This window comes from Tiliqua scincoides, chromosome 1 (genome assembly GCF_035046505.1).
Source record: "Tiliqua scincoides isolate rTilSci1 chromosome 1, rTilSci1.hap2, whole genome shotgun sequence".
Taxonomy (NCBI): Eukaryota; Metazoa; Chordata; class Lepidosauria; order Squamata; family Scincidae; genus Tiliqua; species Tiliqua scincoides.
In genome coordinates this window covers 262,810,009-262,832,810 of record NC_089821.1, presented here as the reverse complement: position 1 = coordinate 262,832,810, position 22,802 = coordinate 262,810,009, and the positions used below count along the sequence as shown (strand labels likewise).

Here is a 22,802-nt window from a genome sequence, read left to right as displayed (position 1 = left end):
ATACCTGGAGAAGGCCCCAATAACTGCCCCTCCACCACAGGATGCAGTGCACACCCCACTGGCACAACTGCACCAGCATTGGAAAGTTGGATAGGATTGGGCCCTTACTTGGGACTAAGCCCCATTGAACTCACTGGGGCTTACTTCTGAGTTGACAGAGGATTGTGCTCTTACACTGGTCAGGTGCTACATATAAAGCAGGAAGTTCACTAACAGAAAATAGTGGCTGTCCTCTTTGTAGAGTATCTATCTCCTAGAAGGAGGATGCTAACCAAATCCAGCAATCAGAAAAAAATATATAATTTTGTTATTGAAATAATTTATTCAAGCTCAGTGAAGTGTACATCAATGTGCTCAGCATGCACTTTCTTGTGTTCTACAGGTTTGTTTGTTTGTGGGGGTGGGGGGTAGGATTAGCTGAATTGCTGTAGAGGTGGTTAGGTTTCACATTCTTTGCTGCAAGTAGGGAGAGCAATGAAGAGGAGGGTTGCATTCAGTAAAGTCGAAGAAGTGCTCTGCTCCTGGATTCCGGTACTGGGTCCAGCCACCTCAGGGCTTTGTGGCATGCCCAAGACCCTACTTCCAGAATGTCTTAATGGCACACAAGAGAATGGCCCCAATAGCAAACATCTCATGCTTCTTAATGAAAAAGAACATCAGCTCTCTAGCTATGTAGATGATGTGTATGAAGATGAAGCAGTACAGGAACAAGGTGAACTGGTCCTGAGGTAAGAGGAGGTGATGGCCTCCCCCGGGTGACTGTGGAGAAAGAGGAAGGGGGAAATAACAAGAGGTTACAATCATGTTGCACACATGAAGGGTCCCCAAAGGCTCACACAACAAAGACTGTTCCCATGAATCTTTGCAAACAGCAATTGTTTATTTCCACATTATATTCCAGAAGCAAAATACTTCACTTTTGTGCTCAAACTAAACAGTTGACACAGATACACATAACATTCTTCTGGTCCCTAGGAGTGGAAGAAGAGTGGGGAGCTTAACCTTGTCCCGTTATCCTCTATCTTGCCCTCTGCAAGGAAAAATGCTGGGCACATGTTTGATCTGAAGCCAAACAGTACTTAAAGCAGATGCTTGTATTTTTAAAGTTGCTGTATGTTAAATAGCTGCTGGATTGGGAATGCTGCAGGGAGGGGAGGGGTTTTTACTTCCTCTCCCCCATGGTCCAGAATTAGATTCTCTTCCCTCCTTCAGCTGCTTTTTGCCATTGAAAAACAAATCCTGTTGGTGCCAAGGAGAGATTTTGCTTTGAAAGAGCAGCAGGGGGAGGTCCTGATACAGCCTGGGAACATGATGTTGGCAGAGGCAGTTAATGCACCCTCTCCTGCTTCTGTGGCCCTCCACACTCCGGCTGCTATTTAACATTTTTAAAAAGCTTGCATTTGCAAATCATAAAATAACACACCATTCAACCTTGATTTTTAGCAGAAAAAAATAGATTTACTGTTAGAGGGTTAAGCACCTGTGTCATTCTTCCTCTCCGGATAGCAGTTACAGGAAGAATATTAAATACATTGGCATATTCTGTTTAGTTTGACTCAGAGACGATGGTAGGGTGAGTATGGACACCCCAGGCAATGATTCCTGTATCATATCAAGCTTAATTTCTCTTGAAAAAGAGTGTATATCCTCTCTTTCTAGCATTGTGGATGACTTTTCCAGAGAGCGTTGCAAGACCATGAATGTCCTTCCATTTTTTCCAAGTTCAGGACATCTCTCTATTTGATTATTCATTTTCAAACACAGTTCCCAACGCCAGTGGAGTCATTTTTCTATTAGTCACATTTGGAAATTTTTAATTATATTAAGCAGCTGGTAGCTGCCCTATGAACTGATGCAGGGATTATCTCAGCCTCTACAGCTCTCCTTAGGAAGGTTTTGTTGGACAGAACTGTTCATTTGTGAAAGGCATTGGACAAATTTGCTTTTGCTTGCCAGGTTGGCTTGCCAGTCAAGCAGCAACTTAGGGTACAATCCTATCTTGTGCTGGAACAGGCAAGCCAGGAGGCTTGTGCTGTATCCAGCGCAGGATAGTGGCCATAAGCAGCTTAGCCAGAGGTAAGGAGAAACATTTCCCCTTACCTCCAGGTAAGGGCTGTTGGCCCCTATGGGTCTCCTTGGACTTGCACCACCACTTGAAGCCTTTCTGTTCTCCCCAGGAACGGGGGTTGGGATCCGGCATAACTGCCGGATCCCAGCCCCGCCACCCATCCCTGGGGCCGCCCACTGCCCACCCGCCCTCCCTCCGCCCAGTAATGCCTCCCTCCTACCTCGTCCTCGCCTCCCCCCTGCCTACCTTTTGTCCTTGCATTGGCCCAGCTGGGACAACAAAAGTGTCCGAGAGGAAGCCGGTGCAGAGGCTTATGTCAGCCTCCGCAGGCCGGCGCTTCTCAGAGCGCCAGCCCAGCTTCCTCTTGAGCAGGCACAAACGTGCCTTATGGCGTGTCTGGATTGTGCCCTTAGATATTCAAATGGTGAATTGGGATCCTCCTGATGACCTGGTTCTCATGAGATTCGTCTCCCCTTCTCTATTTCCTGAGTGCAAGGGGAGTAAGTTGAAAGCTGTTGCAAACCAAAACAACCCACATTTTCCCATTGTGTCAAGCCATAGTGGCCCAGTTTAGATATAACATAAACCCAGATGTGAGTCTTGGGCTCCCCACTTTCTATGATTGAAAGCATGTTTTTGGTTGGTAATAAGCCACCATGTCCAATTATGTACACACTTGAGGAACTAGGGTTTGATCCTCATTTGTTGTACTTAACCATGGGTTGAATAAATGACAGTTCTCTGTGTTTATACGTAACAAAGAATTGTATAAAATTGTTGTTGTTGCTAGTGTACTGCTCGTTCCCCCGTTTCTTTGGGTTTTTATAATTCTTTTAAGATTTGTGTTTTTTAAAGAAGTTGGTAGCCACTTTGGGGGCATCACCATAGAGCTGAGCCATTAAGATAGAAATGGTTTTTATAAAGGAATACACTGGTATCATATTTCAGCCCCTAGCTCTGATCTTTTCCTTTCCATAATTTCCTGTCTCCACTTCCCAGCACCTACTTGTGCTGACTGGTTCTGCAGGCGCATCTCCTCCATCTTCTCTTCATGCTGCCGCTGCTTCTCCTTGTCTTCATATCGGAATCTGGTCATGGTTAGTGCCATATCAAGGCGCATCTTCTCTAGCTGCTTTGCCAGGGCACATCCCTGTTTGTCGTTTGGCTGCTCGATTTGAACCCAGCCATCGATCATCTCACCCTCTGCTGCAGCCAGGCTGGGATGAAGACCATCCCGTGGCTTTGTCCTCAGGTGTGCTTCATCCTCTCTCTCGAGTGGGTCTGTGGCATCATTCGGAGTGCAAGGTGGCTCTGTTAGATCATCAAGGGCTGACGTTGTCACATTGTCAGCAGCAGATGAGGCGTTTTCGGGGTTGTCCTCCTAGCAAAAGACGTAGGTGGGGATATTTATACTGTTGTGAGTAAACATCATACAAACGATACTGTTACGATGGGGGTATAGTTTCCGTAGCAAGCAGCTGTCCGGCTGCACTCTCCACCTATCTCTCAAGGACAGAGCGTAGGCACTCCTGGGAACAAAGACGACACACGGCAGAAGTCCTCCACCAAACGTCTCTTTACTATGTACAATATATACAGCAACAGTCCAGATAGCACACAGTTCACGGATCACACTGACGTAGCCTTCGGCACAAACTCCACTCTGCATCTCCCACAACCCAGCTTGCCCTGGCTGGAGTATATACTTGCCACAGCCAATCAGAGTGAACTAGAAAGTGCTTAGTCACTCTGATGGCACATGGGATGACATACCTGGTGACTGTCACCTGGTATGCATCACCAGATGTTGCATCATCTCTTCCCATGATGCTGTGCGCAGTCAGGCCAAGGCTTCAGGGCCTGATACTATCCAGCCTGCAAATTACCTGCAGTCCCGGGGATGATCCCTTAACATCCTGCTTAGTTTTAAATGAAAACGGGGGGGGGGGGGGGGGTGTTTGTAAATAGTCAGTATTAGAGTTATTCTTAAACAGCGATTTTCAACCAGCATGCCACAGCACTTTGGTGTGCCGTAGAAGGCCCACAAGTGTACTGCAGGAGCACAGCAGTTGAAAACTCTTCCAGGTTCTCCAACTCTGTTTCTAGGGCAACTGTCTGTAAGAGGGACAGAGGAAGCTCACAGCTTCCTTGTCTAATCACAGCTCCTTGTCTAATCTAAATTCAGTAGCGGAGGTTTAACTCACAAGGGTTCTTTCTTTGCAGCTGGGTACATGAGGTGAGGAGAGAGCACACAAGCTCAGAGCGCCCTAGCCCTACACACACTTGAACTAGGCCAATACATCTCTTCTGCAACATGAAATCAGAAGTGCGATGCAAAGCAAATGGCTCCACTTTCCTATCAATTGATCGGAAATCCACTCCAGGCATAAGAACTGACAGAAGAATTAAGGTGACTCTTGTCTGATCTCGGAAGCTAAGCAGGGTCAGGCCTGGTTAGTACTTGGATGGGAGACCGCCTGGGAATACCGGGTGCTGTAGGCTTATACCATAGTCTTTCGAGACTGAAGGTTGCCAACCAGGCAAAGAGTGTGCCAGCACATGAGATTCTGGATTCTCACCCTATAATCTCATTGGCATTGCCTGGTACTCATGCCTACTGAATTTGTGATCCTTCATGCTAAATGCAGCCCACCAAACTTGCTCCTGCCAGCTGCTAGACAATCATTCTGTTTTGCAGTGCCAGGCAGACAGTCAAAGCAGAAGGTATATTGAACTCCTCAGAGAGTGGGCCAACATATCTATTGGGCTTCTCTTGAGTTTTGTGGCACAGGTTGTGGAGACCTGCTTTCCCTTTCTACGCCCACCATTCACATTTGATGATGATGAACCTTGAGGAAAAATGTGCCATGAACTAGTTCTGGCAGCAGAGAAGCCCAATAGTATTGGGCTATTAACCTTTCGATATTTAGGTATTTTTAGATACCTTTAGATATTTCTTCTGAAGCACAGGGGAGGGACAAAACTGATCGCTAACCAGAATTTGATTCACATATACATATACATCTGTCATGCAGATTTCTAAATTGGCAGGAAGTCAGGCTCTACCACAGAGGAAGAATTCACTGTGACTTCTCTGATTTAAGAGAGGTTATGTTTTCACGCTTTGACACTTTTGAAATGAGGGGTTTGGGTTCATTAAGTTCATAATTTGATTGGCTGGGGTACTGCCCCTGGATCGGTCTAGAGAGGCTGCATGTTGTAAAGCAAAACTAATGCAAAACATTCTACTGTGTTTTCCCCCCACCCTGGAGAAAAATTAGGAACATAAAAATGTGGTCTGAAGGGCACTGGATGCTGTTAACTTACTGCAATTGCTAAGTGACGGACAGCCCAATCCTATGGTGCCTCAGCACCCAAAGGAACAGCAGCGCTGAAATGGCGCCAAGGTAGCTGTAGGAGTCTCTTTGGGGTAAGGGGACATTTGTTTCCTTATACTGGGTAACACTGCTGTGCCTGCTATTGAGTGTGCACAGAACCGAGGAAGCCCATGTAGGGCTTCCTAGCCAGGGAGGGAGCATAGGATTCAGCGGCAGACTCTGCCATCTTTGCCACCCCCTCCCAGGCTTGATCCTCCCTGCCCTCCCTCTGCCAAGTTCTGTCCTCTCTCCGCTTCTCCCCAACCCCAAAAAGCCTTGCTACCAACTGGTGGCGATACTTACCCCTGGCCGCTCCAGTGCTGGGTTCTGCTGGAGTTGAGGCTCAGTGCCAGCGGTATGCTCATACCACTGGCAGGAAAGTGCTTTACAGCACTTTCATGACACCTCACATTGCCGGCACTGGGCACCATAGGACTGGGCTCTTAGTGCCAGTACAGGTGACTGGATGAGAGACCACGTAAGCTGCTCTGAGCTCCTTGAGTGGGACAGCAAGTATACTTAATAAAGGATTCTTACCATGGGAAATTTAGACTCAAAGCAGAAATGAGGCAGGACACCACACACAAGGCAGCTCTTTGTTTCCCCAACCCCTCACTTTCTCATAATGCACTTCTAAATCTGTGGTCCTGTAGAATAACTGACAGAGGCACAAGCTCCCTCTATTGCGTAAACAGCCAAGTCAACTGTCAGATCCCTATAAACAGCCAAGCCAACTGTCAGATTGATGTAATAGATTCAACATTGTGACATCATAGATGACCAGTTGCTACAACAAGGCTAGTAGCTCAGTAGTAGAGCACCTGATTTGCATACAAGGAGACAGTCATAAGAACATAAGAAAAGCCCTGCTGGTTCAGGCCAAAGGTTCATCTAGCCTTATGTTTTCCCCACTGTGGCCCACCAGCTGCCTCTGGGAAGGCCAGAAGCAGGAGAGAACCAGTTGCCATTAGTACCTTGCAACTGATATACAGGGGCATATTGCTGCTAAATCTAGAGGTAGCACATAGCTCTAGTTGTAGCCGTTAATGGACCTGGCCTCCATGACTTTGTCCAGTCTCCTTTTAAAGTCATCCAAGCTAATGCCTATCATCACATCATGTGACAATCAATTCCACAGACTAATTTTGCATGGTGTCAAGAAGCATCTCCTTTCATACATCTTAGGTCTCCCACCAACTAGTTACATTGGATGGTCCCTGGTTCTAGTATTGTGAGAGAGGGGAAAAACTGTTTCTATTTCTCCATTTTCTCCACAACATACATAGTTTTATAAGTGTCAGTCACGTCCCCCACTTAATCGGCTTTTTTCCCCCCAAGTTAAAAAGACACAAACATTGTAGCCTTTCCTCATAAGGTTGGCCTCATCTTTGGTTGACATCTTTTGCTCCTTCTCCAGTTTCATAATATCCTTCTTGTGGTATAGCAACTTGAACTGGACTCAGCATTCTCAATATGGCCTCACCAGTGTTTTGTACAGTGACAATATGATGTTAGTGGTCTTATTTTATAGTGAATACAGGGTTGAATTAAGACCAGGGAGACCTGGATTCCAGTCCTCACTTAGCCATGAAACTCAGAGTGTGTCCCTGGGCCAGACACCCCTGTGAGATGGATTACTCTTCCTGTAACCCATCTCACAGGGTTGTTGTGAGGGTCAAATGAAGAGAGTGTTCCAAGATTGCTCACAGCCTCAAATGGACTCTGCTTACCAAACCAAAGTTTTCCCTTAGTGAAGGTTTTCTATGACTTCCCCAATCAGTGGCCTCTCCCTCTCTTCTTAGGCTAGAGCAGCAATTTTCAACCACTGTGCGGTGATGTACTGGTGTGCCACAGGACTTTGGGGAGTGTCATTTATTAGTAGGGCAACTGAGGGCCCAATCCTATGCAATTTTCTAAAGCCGGTGCAGCTGTGCCAATGGGGCGTGCACAGCATCCTATGGTGGGGAGGCAGTCACAGAGGCCTCCTCAAGGTATGAGAACATGTGTTCCCTTACCTCAAGGCTGTATTGTGGTTGCACTGGTGCTGGAAAGTTGGTTAGGATTGGGCCCTGAGCTGCCTACCAGCAGCATGGTGTGTCTTGTCAATGAAAAAAAACAAAAAACTGAGGGTGTGCCTTGACAATTTTAGTGCCTTGTCAGTGTGCTGTGAGATGAAAAAGGTTGAAAATTACTGGGCTAGAGGAAGTAGGTGTTGCTTTTTACTAGGTCTTGGAAGCCCAACCACAACCAGTCTATAGCAACTTTCCATATTGATGCAGGGACTGGGAGTCAAGCAAGCTGCCCTCAGCTCCTTGGAGAAGGGCTGGATTAAAATGAAATTTTTTAAAAAAAAGAGTACAGAGGTCTTTAGTCTCTGGCTCCTCAAGTTAAACTGTAGAACCAGACCTGGAAAAAATGTTCTGTCTGGAACTCTGGAGAATTGTTGGCAGATTGGATTTGCTCCTGACTCTTTATAAAGCAACTCTGAACAGCGGGAAAATGACAGAAGGGTTATGGAAGAAAATATTTTTCCAGTCCTCTGAGAACTGTTGTCATGTTTATATAGATTGGTCCATGAATGTGGGTTCTGCGTCTGCAAAAACCTCCCATATTCATGCAGAAGACCACATGCAGTACCCTTGGGGCTTATAATGACAGTGATAAAAATGGGCACACATGGTCAGGTATGGATGTAAAATTAAGCAGTGGTATGGGAATAGTTTCCATAAGCCAGAACCAGGCAAAGCTTATTTTCTAAACTCTGTCCTGTTTCTAATTCTTACTTTCTAGGAAGAGGCTGAGCTTGCTCAATGGTGAGGGAAGGGTACTCTCTGTGTACTCAGAGGCGCTTTTACTTTTTATATAAGATTTGTTTGTTTCTTTAAAGAAAGGGCAGGGCCACAGATGGGTGTGGAATTGCTAAATGGGCATGTCTGCCTGGATCAGAAGCAGTGCTCCAAGGCTAAGACCAGTACTACAGACCTCTCCCCTTCTTCCACAACTTTATGGTCAGTGGCGTCACTAGGATTTGCATCACTTGGTGTGGGACACCCCATGCAGTGTGTGGGGCAATGCCCCAGGTGGTGGGTGTGGCGATGTACCATCGCCCTGCCCCCACTGGTTTTTTGGCTGTACGTTTTGATAGAACACAGATATTTCAGTGTGGGTTGTTTCATTGCATTCTGCATTAAATTACGCATTGATTGATATATAACTTGATGGTATTATTCCTCCAAATTCTGATTTTAGTGATTTTGAAGACTTGTAGAGTCTCTCTCTCACACACACACCCCCATGTCAACTTACTAACACCTTATTGCAACAGTTCTCAAACTTTTAGTGCTGGGACCCACTTTTTAGAATGACAATCTGTCCAGGACCCATTGGAAGTGATGTCATGGCCAGAAGTGACATCATCAAGCAAATTAAAATAAAAGAAATAATTAAATAAAGGGGAGCCAGTCCTGTTCCACCAAGTGAATCTACTCTGAAGTAAGTCCTATTGTGGTCAATGGGGCTTACTCTCAGGAAAGTGTGGGTAGGATTGCAGACTGTGAGCCCAATCCTATGCATGTCTACTCAGAAGTAAGTCCCCTAGTGGTCAATGGGGCTTACTCTCAGGAAAGTGTGGGTAGAATTGCAGCCTGTGAGCTCGAGCCTATGCATGTTTACTCAGAAGTAAGTCCCATAGCAGTCAGTGGAGCTTATGCTGTAGTCTGCCTGCAGTAACAACCCCCCAAAAAGAATCAGTGAGATTTTCAGCCTTCCCAGTGCCCAGTTTAAAGTTCTTCTATTTAAGACATATCAATACAAAGACCCACCTGGCTTTGCAAGTGCAAAATAGAAAACTTTCCCCTTACCAGTTCAAGCCTCTTTTCTTTGTCCTTTTTAGTGGGGGGGAGGCTGCCTTCTGGAGCATTTGTTGCACTGCAGCTCCATCGGACTGGGACCATTCTGGTGTCCTCACATTCCCCTTTGCCTGGCCTGACCACCAGTCAAGGCACGTCTGCCTACTCATGAGTAAATGTGATCGTGAGGCTGCTTCGGTTTCCATAGGGCTCAATAGATGCCGCTAGGAGGGAAGCAGGGACCTCCTTCTCCCTTTTGTGTTTTTGGGGGCTGCATTCATTGGATCAGGGCCATTCTGGTGTTGTTGGATTCCTCTCAGCCTGCCTTTTCCAATGGACTATGGCAAGTACGCCTACTTGCGACTAAACATGTGAAACTTTCCAAAGGGCTCCATGCATTTTTTATTTCTGGTTTTTTGGCCATAACTTTTGAATGAAAGGAGCTATTTCAATTCCGTTTTTTGCATTGCATTCTGCCAGACATTCTGCATCCAACAGTGTATGGCAAGACAGAGTAACCCCTAATGCCGCAATGTTAGTGCATCATCTCCCCAGTGCGCGTCATCCCCCCAAGTGTCACCCGGTGCGGCCCACATCCCCCTAGTGACACCACTGTCTACGGTCATGTTCTCCTTTCCATGCAAGCCTACATGCCCACTCTCTGTCCTGAATGATTCCCTTACTTGTCTCCTTATTGAAAAGTTCCAAATTTTTCAAACTCACAGTTTCAGAAAAGAAGCCTACCAAGCCAATGTGCAGTTATGACTGCTGGCAAACCATTCTTTTGGTAGGCGGATTGTTGGTTAATGGTCCAGAATGGCTGGTTGATGTTTCATCAGTGGGAGCTAATGATGGATGCAGAAGATAGACAAGGGAAGCTCTTTGTTTTGGCAGGAGGTATCCATTATTAGGGTGTTGTGAAGGTGACATTGCTCCAACTGAGGAGGGAAGAGTACAGTTGTGTGCCCTTGTGAAAAAAGCAGTTGGCAGTTTGGAAAAGGCAGAGAGAGAGAGAGAGAGAAGCTAGGAGGCAGCTGAAGTCAAAGCATCTTGGGGAGCAAAGTCTCTCTGTTTGATTCCGGTTTGGTGCCTTGAAAGAGTGCTTCTTTACTTCCATCAATCTGCGTGATTGCTCTCGGGTATACTGTACTGCGGCGTTTCTCAAACTGTGGGTCTGGATCCACTTGGTAGTGATCCTCGGTTTCTGGTGGGTCCCACAGAGCTTCCAATAAAAATAGAGTGGTAGAAAGATCAGATAACCAATTGCCTCCAGCCTAGAGGCTTTTGAAAACTCTGCAAATTTCAAATAGCTGTGAATTGCCCTGCAGACAGCTGAGCTCCTGCAGTTTGCAAGCTCATGTAAATATAGTGAGAGAAATGTTTGAGCTCTTTTTCTTCTGGTGTGTTTTTTCATGTCCATCAGTGACAGGTAGTGGGAGCAGGGGAAGGCTGGGTCACATAACTAAAGCTCCTCAGGCCTTGAGGCTATTCATTAGAGATGCCTAATTATGAGAAATGGAACATAACACCACAGATACGGGGGCACGCCTGTATTTCTTTCTAGATCACCTTTTTAAAAAGTTTCATAAAGCTAGTTGGGTCCCAATAGCAGCACTTTAAAAAATGCAAAAAATGCAAAAAAATGCTCTACTGCTAAAAAATTTGAGATCCACTTCTGTACTGTATACATTTCCTCCTTTTCACTGGAAAGAGGTGGCCACAGTGGTCTACATTTCCTAATAATGACCCTGACTTCTCCTTTCTTATCCCAGGCATGTATCCTCTCATTATCTTTGTGATCTGTGGGCACAAAGTGACCAGCTGTATGTGCTATGTGCAGTCTGTGCTTGAAAGCAATTGTTGTCTTTTTCATTCACTGCAGACAGTCACGAAGACAAAAGTTCCCCTTGTCAGGAGACACAGCCCAGGGCATACTGAATACCTCATGTTACTTCATATTTATCTGGACTTCTCCAGCTGCTGAGAGTTAACAATGCATTGCTTTATTTCGGAGCCATGGACAATTTTGTCCTTTCTTCCTCTTGCCAGGGCTTTAGTCAATATATGTGTTTGTATATTTAGCCCAGCTATGCCCTGCTTTTCTCGCTTAAAGAAAGAAATGTTCTTGAATGGCAGGGAAACGTGGAAAGGTTGACTCAGTGTTGCACACTGGTATAGTGGTCTTTTATTTTAAATTATTTTTAAAGGCTATATGCAAAAATTTATCGATAAACAATCGCCCTTTTGAATATTTTAAAAAAATATAATGAAGAACATTAAAATGTGTTCCACAGTTGCTCTGGGTATTGCTCAGGAGGAGAGCACCACTAGCAGTCATGGATTCTACCAAATATGTGCCTGCAAAATATTAAAATGCTGATTTGCAAAATTCCCTTTCCAAATTCCTTTGGTGTCCAAACTTTTTGGCAGGAGGGCCACATCATCTCTCTGTGTTGGGGTCTGGGGAAAAAAGAATTTACATTTAATATTTGAATAAATTTATATAAATGAATATATTAGAGATGGAACTTATATGAATGGATGAAGGTCTTGCGATAGCTCCAGGCCTATAAAAGACTTTGCACAAAGTCACCGTCCTTTCCTTTGCTGCTGCTTCACAGATGTGAAACAGCAAACAGTGGAGGGATCCCTCAGCCCACAGTTCACACAAGAGGTCAAACAGTCCTCGGGCTGAGAGTAGTCATGTCAAGCCAGTGCTGGCTCCAGCAAGTCTATGGAGAGCCAGAGACTCATTGGAGACTGGGTGCTCCCTGCGGCCAGATTGGGGAGTCCCCAAGGGCTGCAAATGGCCCCCGGGCCAGGATTTGGACACCCTGGTCTACAGAACCTATGTCCCCTTTAAGTTAATTAGTCCCCCTGGCACAAGCATGGCTAGCTCTAGTGACAAAACTACTGCTGAAACCCGGCACCAATGGGCAGGTAACCAGTAAGTAGCCTGCCTGTTGGGCTTCAGGTTCTCTCCTCCCAGTTCTCAAGGCAGCAGCTCTTCTAGGTTTAGCAGTGCCCCCTCAGCTCTCTACCACCCAGTAGTTTGCCAGGCAGTCAATGAGTCTGTTAGCCGGTCTGTGAGTCAGTCCACCAGTTCGTTAGTTCACCAGTCAGTCAGTCAGTCAGTCATTCTTTTCTCCTTCTTTCCTCCAAGCTCTCCTCCTTCTACTACCCACAAAACTCTCCCTCTTCCAGGTGCTGCTTTTATTCCTGAAGACCTTGGTACCTCTAGTGACTGCACACCCACTGCTAAAAGCCTAGGCTTTAATCCCACACTTCCTGGACCTGTCTGGGCAAGGCATCACTGTTGACATCACACCCTATCTCCTCAAGAGAGAAGGTGTTTCCACTACAAATGCCCAAAGGACTTGTATTAGTCTATGCCAGCAGTTCTTAAACTTTTCATTCTCTGGAACCCTTCACATTCCTAAAATGAGTCTCGGGGAGCCCCACCAATGCATGCACGGAGACTAGGGGAGCCCCAGAGCGCTGCCACATGTGCAGAGTGGTGGAGCACCAAGCCCAATGCTGAATACTGGCAAAGAACCAGAACAGAAGGGGAATGAGGTGGGAGAGCAACGAACAGGGAAGGCTCCATTGGACCAGTGGGATTTACTCCTGAGCAGACATGTGTAGGATTGCGCGTGGAATCACTCGTGTTGCTCCTCAGAAATTAGAGTTGTGAATCAGATCCAGGGCAGGCCCAAGTCCTCCTGACTCCTGATGCAGCAGGCCAGTTGCCGCCCTGCTTACCCAATGAGGTGCTCACCTTTGCTCCTCCCACTCTCCAGTGTTGTAGCTCAGTACAACCTCCCCTCCACCTTTCCTCTTCCTTTCTGCCCCCATTTTCCCATTCAGGATAAGGAGGAGCAGTGAGGCAGTTTCAATTGCCTTATGGATGGGCCGGGCCTGATCAGCACCAGCCGTGAGATTGTCACAGAGTGGCAATTTCTGCAAAATCTGACAAGGAATGGAAATGTTGAGTTTATGTCTTTTTGCAGAAAAACCAATAGTTTTATTAACTGGATGCTGCTAAAATAAATCAATCTTATAGCAAGACATGTAATTGGCAGCCTGGTTAATCTCCTTGGAACGCTCCTGAATTCATCATTGACTCTAGATTTCCAGGTCGCACTGATGACCAGGAGTGCTGCTTTGTCCCTACTCCACTTGGTGAGAAGATTGCAGGCTGTGTAGATGCTGGCCATCATTCAATGGTGCCATAACTCATAAGAGGGCTAGTCCCCTACTCTGAATTGCTTGGACTGTGGTAACTAATTGGATATCACTCAGCATTTTTGAAATGGTTCTTATAGGCCTAGGATTTCTAGCGAACCACATCTATGTCCATCTTCTATTATGAACTTTAAGATAATTTACCCTCTTAACCTTACTGACTATGCATCGTCAGGATGACAAAGGCATGTAGAGAGACGGCCACAGAGATGGTCAGTTAGATAAAGTTTAGAAGTTAGAACCAACATGTTTTTCTCCTCTTCCCCCTTTGACTCTTCTATCTTGTGTTAGATTATAAACCTAACTCTTCGGCTAATTAACTATGGTGTACAGATCTGGGGAAAGGGAGGGAGGGAGATTCCAACTAATTTTATTTTATCCCCCTTTTTAAACCTTGATCCTCACAGCCACAGTACTGGAAAAAGGTAAACTGTTTCTCTTGGGGATTTGGGTGGAGGCTGATTGGAAGCTGGCAGAGTTGGCACCTCAGTTCAGTGGAGTCACTAGGGTTTGTGTCACCTGGTGCAGGAGGTCAGCACCAGGTCAGGTCAGCACCACCCCTATGATGAATCTCCTCCCATGCAGTGATGGGAGGTGGTGCCCCAGGTGGTGGGAGTGGAAATGTACCATCACCCTGCCCTTGCTGGTTTTTTTGGCTATCACTTTTGATAGAATAGCGATATTTCAACATGGAAATTACACATTGTTTGATATATAACTTGATGTTATTATTCAAAAATACCAAGATTTTAAACATTTTGGCAAGTAGTGGTATAACTCCCATGTGCGTCACCTAGTGTGGCCTGCAACCCCTAGCGATGCCACTGCCTTAGTTAGATCTCTTCCTCTTAATGCAAAAGAATCCTAGTTGCTCCTTAGCTCAATAGTTGGTGGCAGCTTGCGATCCACTAGAACACGTTGGGGTGGATTTATTCCCAGTGGCAAGGCTGGAGTAGCTGAACACCCATCTAATTTGACTTGTCTAGGGAGGTAGGCCTCGGGGTAAGGAGAGGGATAAAGACTCTTCAGAGAACCCAGGAACATCACCATGTAGTTGGGGCTGCCTCTCAACCCTGAAATCCTCTTTCCCTGCAGACTTTGAAAAGCCCAAGTCATGGGGTCTTCTGGAAGTAGTGAATGACTTTTTCATTCAGATTGCTGAATCTGCTGAGCAATTAATCTCTGGGGAACAGGCTGCAATCCTAACCACACTTTCCTGAGAGTAAGCCCCACTGAACAAAATAGAACTTACTTCTGAGTAGACCTGGTTAGGATTGTGCCCTCTGTCAACCAAAATGTTTAAAATTGTTTTGTCAACAAAACCTGGCAGTGTCCTTGTTGAGCATTGTTAGTATGGGGTGGGATATTAATAGAATAAAACACTAAATAAATGGAGAGCTTGGCCTTCCAACTGTGACATCTCCTGACAGATGAAGCTAGATAATATTTCTAGTGTGTAGCACAGCATTTACTATTCCTGAAGCAGTCTTCTGGTACATGAATCTCTCATTAAGCACCAGCTCCCATCCATTGCAATCGCCCATTAAACTCATGAAGGTCATGTTTGAGCTGGGAACGTACCAGAGCTGTTCAGGTGTGAATCCAATAAGGCAGTAATATTGACTGCATAGTAATACACACCTCATGAAGAAAAACACAAGACAGAGACTTGAGAGCATTACAATAAAGTATAATAGACTATCGGTAATACGGAGAAGTTCATGGCTATAAGGAAGAAGCACTTTGTGTGCATCTACTGATGACCCAACATATTAAAGGAAGGCAGCCAAGGGCCATCATGGATCCCTCATTCCACCTGTGAAAGAAGGAAAAGAAATGCATTAGATGGTTACCAGAGAAAGAGTTAAATCTCCTTTAGTATCATCATTACAGGGTAAAACTTGCAATGGCCTCCCAGTGAGCAGTTGAGAGCTGAACTCTTATGAATGGGAGTTACACATGAATGGGAGTTACAACAACATAAGTCAGGGGTGCCCATAACACACGGTAGCCCTTGCCCCCAAACTGTGACCCATATGTAAAGGCCACAGTAGTCACAAAAGCAAAGAATCATAGGCTGCTCTAAAAGGAACCAAAAGCTGTTTGCTGTGTTACAGAAAACCTTGGCTTTGCAAACTGAGCCCCACAATGTTTATGTTAAGCAACAGGTGTGAAAGGCAAAAGATAACAGGAGATCAGGCAACTGTATCAGGCCGCACTAATGAGATGGGCCTGAAGTCCTGCCAAAGAAACATCTTATCACTTATGAAGTCATGTCAGTCTCCACACCTGTCTTTGAGTATTTTTTGTTATACTGCTCTCTGCTGATTTTGGAAATTTTGTAATTTTATATGTTTTAAGAGTAAATCCCACCTATTTCCCACCTTTTATGTAAATTGTAACCTATTAGGTATTTGCCCACCTCTTGCCCATTTCTGATGCAAATTGTAACAAATCAGATGTCTAGATTTTTAGACAAAAAGGCTGAAAAAGTGTAAAAGTTGAAATCACTGTTGGTAAGTGTGCTCATTTGCTTTGAGATGAGAGTCCCGTGAGCACCCATTGCATTTCACTCCTGGGTATCAAGTCTTCTTGAGTTGCTTTCTTTCAGCCTTGCAACACCCAAACCCCAGCCCTGGGGTCACTTGTGGCCCTCGAGGTCTCTCAATGCAGCCCTTAGGGAGCCCCCAGTCTCCAATGAGCCTCTGGCCCTCTGGAGATTTGTTGGAGCCCGCAATGGCCTGACACAACTGCTCTCAGCATGAGGGCGACTGTTTGACCTCTCACGTGACCTGTGGGGTGAGGGCTCCCTCCACTGCTTGCTGTTTCATGTCTGTGATGCAGCACAGGAAGCAAAGGAAAGGCCAGCCTTGCTTTGTGCAAGGCCTTTTATAGGCATTGAGCTATTGGAAGACCTTCATTCATTCATATAAGTTCATCTTTAATATATTCATTTATGTAAATTTATGTAAATTTATTCAAATTTTAAATGTAAATTAATTCTTTTTCCTCCTGGCCCCCGACACAGTGTCAGAGAGACGATGTGGCCCTCCTGCCAAAAACTTTGGACACCCCTGACATAAGTGGAACACCACCAATTGTAGCTCCTGTTTGCAATGTTAACAAGACCATCCACTTGCTTTGATGTATCTGATGTAATACAAAGAGCCATACTGGATCCAGGCCCAACTGGTAAAGGAACTCGAAGCATAGCTCAGTTCCTTACTGGCTTTTTTTTCAGAAAAGAAAAAAATAGAAAAATCTTAGCACTTTTGTCAACAAAGAGGTCCAGTATAGATAGAGCCTGTGAAGGAACTTTTGGACTAATTTTGGTCTGGCAGCATCATGTAGACCCATAGGGGCCAGGGCACCTTACCCAGGGGTAAGGGGAAAAGTTTCCCCTTGCCTCTGGCTGAGCCGATTCTGGTCCCTATCCTGCGCTGGATACAGCGCAAGCCTCTTGGCTTGCCTGTTCCAGTGCAGAATAGGACTGCGCCCTTACTCAGATACTTTCATGATGGGAGACCAAAATCATTGTCTCACATGAACCACAAGCCACTTTTAACTAGTCTCTCTGCACTTCTATGAATGTTGTTGAAGGCCACATCCTATCCAACTTTCCAGCATGGATGTTTTGGTGCCAAGGGTGTGTGTGTTGCATCCTGTGGTGGTGGACAGTCATGGAAGACTCCACAAGGTAAGGACCCCCCAAGGCTTCCTGAGTGGAGGGGCTCCCCCAGGCTTCCCAGACTGACCTTCATCTCTGGAGAAGCAGGTCAGGTTTCCTCTTTGCTTACCTTGGAGCTGCACCTCCACTGGAAATTTGGTAGGATTGGGTCCAAAGGTAAAGTTAAGCCCAAAAGAAAAAGTGAATAAACATTGCCAATTGAGATATTATATTCATGTTCTACCTTGACCTGTTCAGAAAACACATCCTGGTGTTTAATGAATGGGTAGAGATGAACAGGGTTGTGCCTGCTAGCTGTTCTCTTGGCGCCGAGGGCCTGGGTCCTGATAGCCTCACATTCTGTGTTTGTCCGAAAGGGGCCAAGCTATATATGTGGAGAGGTTATCTGGTTGGCCAGGGCTCCAAATTGCATGAAGAAGCCATGTTGAATATGTGACTGTCATATGTGATTGTCCAGAAGGGTCAATTGGCATGTCAGTGTTGGGGGCATGGCTAACAGGTACACTCCTGCCCCCCATTCACAGAACACAAGGAAGGACAGACGTTTTCCTGGGCACAAAGTGCACCTTCCCCCAATTGCCTTACTTAGTGTGTGGGCATCCACAACAAGGCATTAGGCAAAGGGGGGCCCACGTTCCTTCTGACGCTGCTGCAACCTGTTTTACCTCTTTGAGGGCTGCCTGCTGACGCAGCCGCTCCATCTTCTCCTCATGCTGACGCTGCTGTTCGTTCTCATCGTGCTCGAATTTCAGTCTGGTCAGTTCAAACTCCATCCGCCGCTTCTCCAGCTCAGTCTCAATGGCCAAATCCAACCTGCTGCTCGACCACTCTGGCTCTGCCCCGCTGACCACAATGCGGGGCACCTGCAGGCCCAGGTGCTCCGTCACCCCATCGTTCTCCTTCTGTACTGGCAGTGGCTGCAATTTTCCAGCCTCCTGGATATTCTCCACTTGCTGTTCTTGCTTTGGGGTTTCCTGCTGCCCACTCAGCTCACAGGGCAGCTTTTTTTCATTCAGCTCTGGCAGATATACTTGCATGGCCAGTTGGAGCTCTATTCTTACCTTCCCTGCCTCAGCAACAGCCACCGAAGACAAATCACCCATGGAGTCACCTGGGGCCTTCTGGCTGGCTGCCAGAAAAGGTCCCCTCCGCTGGTGCATTTGTTCCATCTTTTCTTCATGCAGCCGCTGCTTCCCCTTGTCCTCGCACATCTTCTGCTCGTGCTGCCTCTGTCTTTCGTTCTCCTCAGAGATGTGTTTCAACTTGGCCAGCTCAAACTCCATCCGCATTTTCTCCAACTCAATTTCAGTGATGGGATCCAATTTGGCACCGAGTTGTTCTTCTTCCACTCTGGCGGTGGTCCTGGAGGGCACCTGCTGGCGTATCCGCTCCATTTTTTCCTCGTGTTGCCGCTGCCTCTCATTCTCCTCATGCTGGCGCTTCAGCACGGTCAGCTCAAAATCTATCCGTATCTTCTCCAGTTCACTGTTGGTTCCATAGTCCGGCTTGGTGCTCTTCTGCTCCTGCTCCTTGATTTGGTCGTTCTTCTCCTCTCGGGTGACCACTTCTGGCTGCAGAGGGCTGTTGATGGCTTCCATTTGTCGCCTGGTCTCTAACGGTATTCGCTGGTCTCCATTAGCCAAAGCATCTGCCACAATGGCGGGGATGGCTGCAGCCACTGGAATATCTGCACTGGCATCCTAAAACACATTGGGGGAAAATGCATACTTGCATTTCTGAGAGGGAAGGTCTGTCTGGGAAATCTTTTTTTTTTTTAAATGTTGTTTTTCAAATGGCTTCAGCATACCAAGACAAAATGACTGGATTGCACAAAGGAAGTTATCCTGCTATAGTCAAAACGTGGATAATAGGACATGAGGAAGCCATTTGATGGAAAGTATGTCAGAAGAGTGGGGACAAGAGTGAGTGTCAAGAACAAGCAGATTGAACTGGTTCTTTGCCGAATATTTCCTGTGCAGCCCAAAATGACAAGATGGAAGGAGAAGAAAAGGGCAGACAAGAAGGGAATATGTTAGGAAAGCTGGACAGCCTTCTCCCGCATGACTCTGCCCCTCACTCAGGATCTTCATTAGATATCCTCAAATGCACTCCACTTTTGGAGGCTGGATAGTTGGTTAGATGGGGGCCCTGACCAAATTGTGAAACTGTCTCCTCAAGTGTGTTTGCCTGGTGCCTTTGTTGCTATTGCTTAGGCATAAGACAAAGACCGTTCTCTGCTGGGAAGAGAAAAAGGCACAAGGCCATTACAGTCTACAAATCATGGTGTGTTGGACAGGGATCATTACACCTGAACCAAGCCACTGCATCGGTAAAGTAAAATGCAATAGAGCCAGAGTATTTGCATGGATGCACTATAGAAACACGCAGGCTGTGATTTCTTTCCAGCCAAGGAGCACAGTGGCAAGATGAACTTAAAACAAAGTAGTGTGTATATTTTGTGGACAGGCATAGATTAAATGCTGACTTGGGCCGAAGTTTCTGTTCCTGTGGAGTAGGAGCAGGCAGGTGTGTCCCCCTCTCCCATATGTATGACATAATGTGACATGGCCACTCCATGTGGACACCTGTAGGCAGGTTTAAATTGTATGATCCTTCTCATTTAAAAGGGGAGGGGGGAATCGCATTATTTGTATCTTGCTCTGTGTATTGCTTTGTTTCTGCATAGAACACCTGCATTACACATTATATCATCATCTATCTGCTCTTCCACCATAGGAACAGGTGCTCCAGGTAAGCTTCTGGCTGCCTATTTTGGGTCTTGTGAACCAAGAAAGCACCAAATGTAATTGACTTGCTCTTTTTGCCATGTCCTCCATAGGGATGGTAGGGGGAAAGGTCATGTGCAGCACAATCCTGAGCCGTACTTGGGCTGGCGCCAGCCTCTTGCGCCTCCTTGGGAGTCAGCTAGGCTGGTGCCCAGATGCACGCCAGCCTGCAGAGGCTGGAGGCTGCAGGGCTGCGCGGCTGCAGAAATACGGGACTGCGTAGGCGGGGAGTGAGGCTGGGATCTGGCAGTTATACCAGATCCCAACCCCCATTCCCAGGGAGTTCGGAGCGGCTTGAAGCTGCTCCGCTCTCCTCGAACTTGTGCCACCTCAGGAGGTGGCACAAGTTCAGGGAGACCCATAGGTGCAAGGGTGGCTTACCCAGAGGTAAGGGAAAATGTTTCCCCTTACCTCTGACTGAGCCGCTTTGGGCACCTATTCTGTGCTGGATGCAGCGCAAGTTTCTTGGCTTTCCTGTTCCAGTGCAGGATAGGGTTGTGCCCTTACTCAGATTTCCGAGATGTCACTGGCTCTTACAGATTTCAAAGGCTGGTGTCAGGTGGTTGAAAGGTTCCCAATCTCTACTCACAAGAGGAGACCAAGACAGAAAATTGAAGACTTAATTCATACCATGGAGAAGGTGGGCACAGAGTCAGAGAGGCCACTTGGTAGTATGGTCAGGGGCAGAATGTGTCAGCCAGCTCCTTTTCCCTCTGTCAGCCCCAGTTTGCAAAAGCAGACATTCAGATGACATTCTAGGCCAACTGCCTTGGTGATGTCACCAGGTTCCACACTCAGCTGCCTTCACCCTCTTCAAGTAATAAATGAATGCATTCTGTTGCTAATGCTTCCGCCAAAGCGGCTCATTCTCTGTTCTTTAGAGGAGCTTGATGTGCTTGCTGACATTTACAATAGCTGGAAGAACATTTGAGCTGGCATAGCATCATGGCTAAGAGACTAAGGGTGCAATCCAAAGTTGCCCTTAAGCCGGCGCAAGTCGGCTCTGGCCTCCGGGTGTCACAAATGTGCCATAAAGCACGTTTACAGCACCGCAGGAGTCAGGAAGGCCGGCGAAAGGACAGGCACCGGCCTCTCCACGCTGGATTTGGAACTGCACCGGTAAGTTTGCGCTGCTGGCAGGCCACCAGTGCAAGGGTTTGGAAAGGGGGAGGTAGGGTGGACGGGGGTCGGCCGGTGGGTGGACTGGGCCTGGGAGGGGTGGGATCAACCTCCAGCACTTAAGTCAGACCCTAGCCCCCTCTTTGAGCGGCCCAGCATTACACTGGGCTGCTTGGATACGCCCCAGCTAAATTGCTGGGAAGCCCCATTGGGGTGGCTCTGGCATTGCTTGGGATAAGGGGAGAAGTATTCCCTTACCCCAAGTTGTGCCACAGTCACCTCCAACTCTGCACTGGATATGGCACAGGCCTACCTATTTCAGCACAGGTTAGGACTGGCTTGTGAGTTGCGAATCAGGAAGTGCCTGCTTCAAATCCTGCCTCTGCTATCTTCAGCTTTCTTCAGCAAACTTCTCAGTCCCAGCTGCAACAAGAGGTTCATAATCCTTACTTTAGGTCTGTAATAAGGATTACATCACGGGGAAACATGTGAAGTGCTTTGCCCACTCAGAAAGCACTATGCAAATATTAAGTTATTTTATTATTATTATGGGTCAGAATAGAAGTCCACCAGGTCAAGCACTCTATCTAGAGAGCTGCCACCTTTTTTCTTTTCTTCCGACTCATCATCCTGTGTCCTTAACAGATGCTTGATCTGCAGGCCTTAGCAGAGGATAATACTTCTCTCCATGCTGTGAGAAACTTCAGCTGCTGATCTTTGCAGATCAGGATGCTGATCAATGCACAGGAGAAGGTCAGACTCCTTTTTTCTGATCAGTTGGCAATCTGATCCATCGCCAACCATATCCAACATGTTCCCCCTGGGGAAGTTCAAAGCTAGGGTCTTAGGAAGACACCCACTTCCTTCTGGTAATCAAAGGTACAGTGCCTTTGAATAGGGTTGTTCCATTACTCAGATCTCAGTTATTGCAGTAGAGCAGGGATATTAAACTCATTTCATACAGAGGGTCGAAGTTAGCATTTGTCCTGCCTGCTGAGGGCGGAAGTGACATCATTAAGCTGATGATGGCCAGAAATAAGCACTTTGTTCTCACATAGAAGCCCATTAGCTGCAAATGACAGAAGAGAAAATGTGCAAATCTTGTTCATATTTTCAAGATTTGAGAAAGCCCAGTTATCAAGCTGGAAGAGCCCAATTATAATGGAGCTGAATAAATTACTTCCAGGGGCTGCATTCAGTCCACAGGCCTTATGTTACATAGACACCTTACACAGATACCCCTGTAGTAGAGTCTCATTCCTAACCCTCATGCTACAGTTAGGTTGAGGAAATGGTCTTAGATCCTAGGAGATCCTTGCAGGAAAATGGAAGCATCTCTTTGCTGTTGCTGACAAAATGAAGAAAAACTCAGCTGTAGACTCATGCCAGCCACTGTCTCGGAGGTTTAGTTGAATGACATGGGAATCCTACTGACACCCCACAAAAAAGGTGAGAACTGCAAAAGTCAGTGTCACTCTTATTTCTGGAGCTCTTGTCTAAAACAAAGGAAGTATGTACAGCTAAACACCACAGTGTAATGCAGAGGTGTCAAACTTGTTTCATACAGTGGGCCAAATAGCATTAATGACTTAAATGATTAAATAAAAGGGGGCTGAAAGTGATGTCATTAAGAGATGACCAGAAATAAGAACTTTTTTCTCACTTAGGAAT

General features: G+C 46.4%; 1 protein-coding gene across 1 annotated transcript; it reads right to left on the bottom strand.

The window, feature by feature from the left end:
• Nucleotides 1–576: 576 nt before the first annotated feature.
• TMEM247 (transmembrane protein 247) lies at nt 577–18,824 on the bottom strand. The gene is made up of 3 exons (XM_066623527.1): nt 18,600–18,824; nt 17,892–17,945; nt 577–759 (listed from the first exon to the last, which is right to left on the bottom strand). Exons 1-3 carry the CDS (start codon nt 18,822–18,824, stop codon nt 577–579), a joined length of 462 nt encoding a protein of 153 aa, XP_066479624.1.
• Between the last annotated feature and the right edge of the window lie 3,978 nt (nt 18,825–22,802).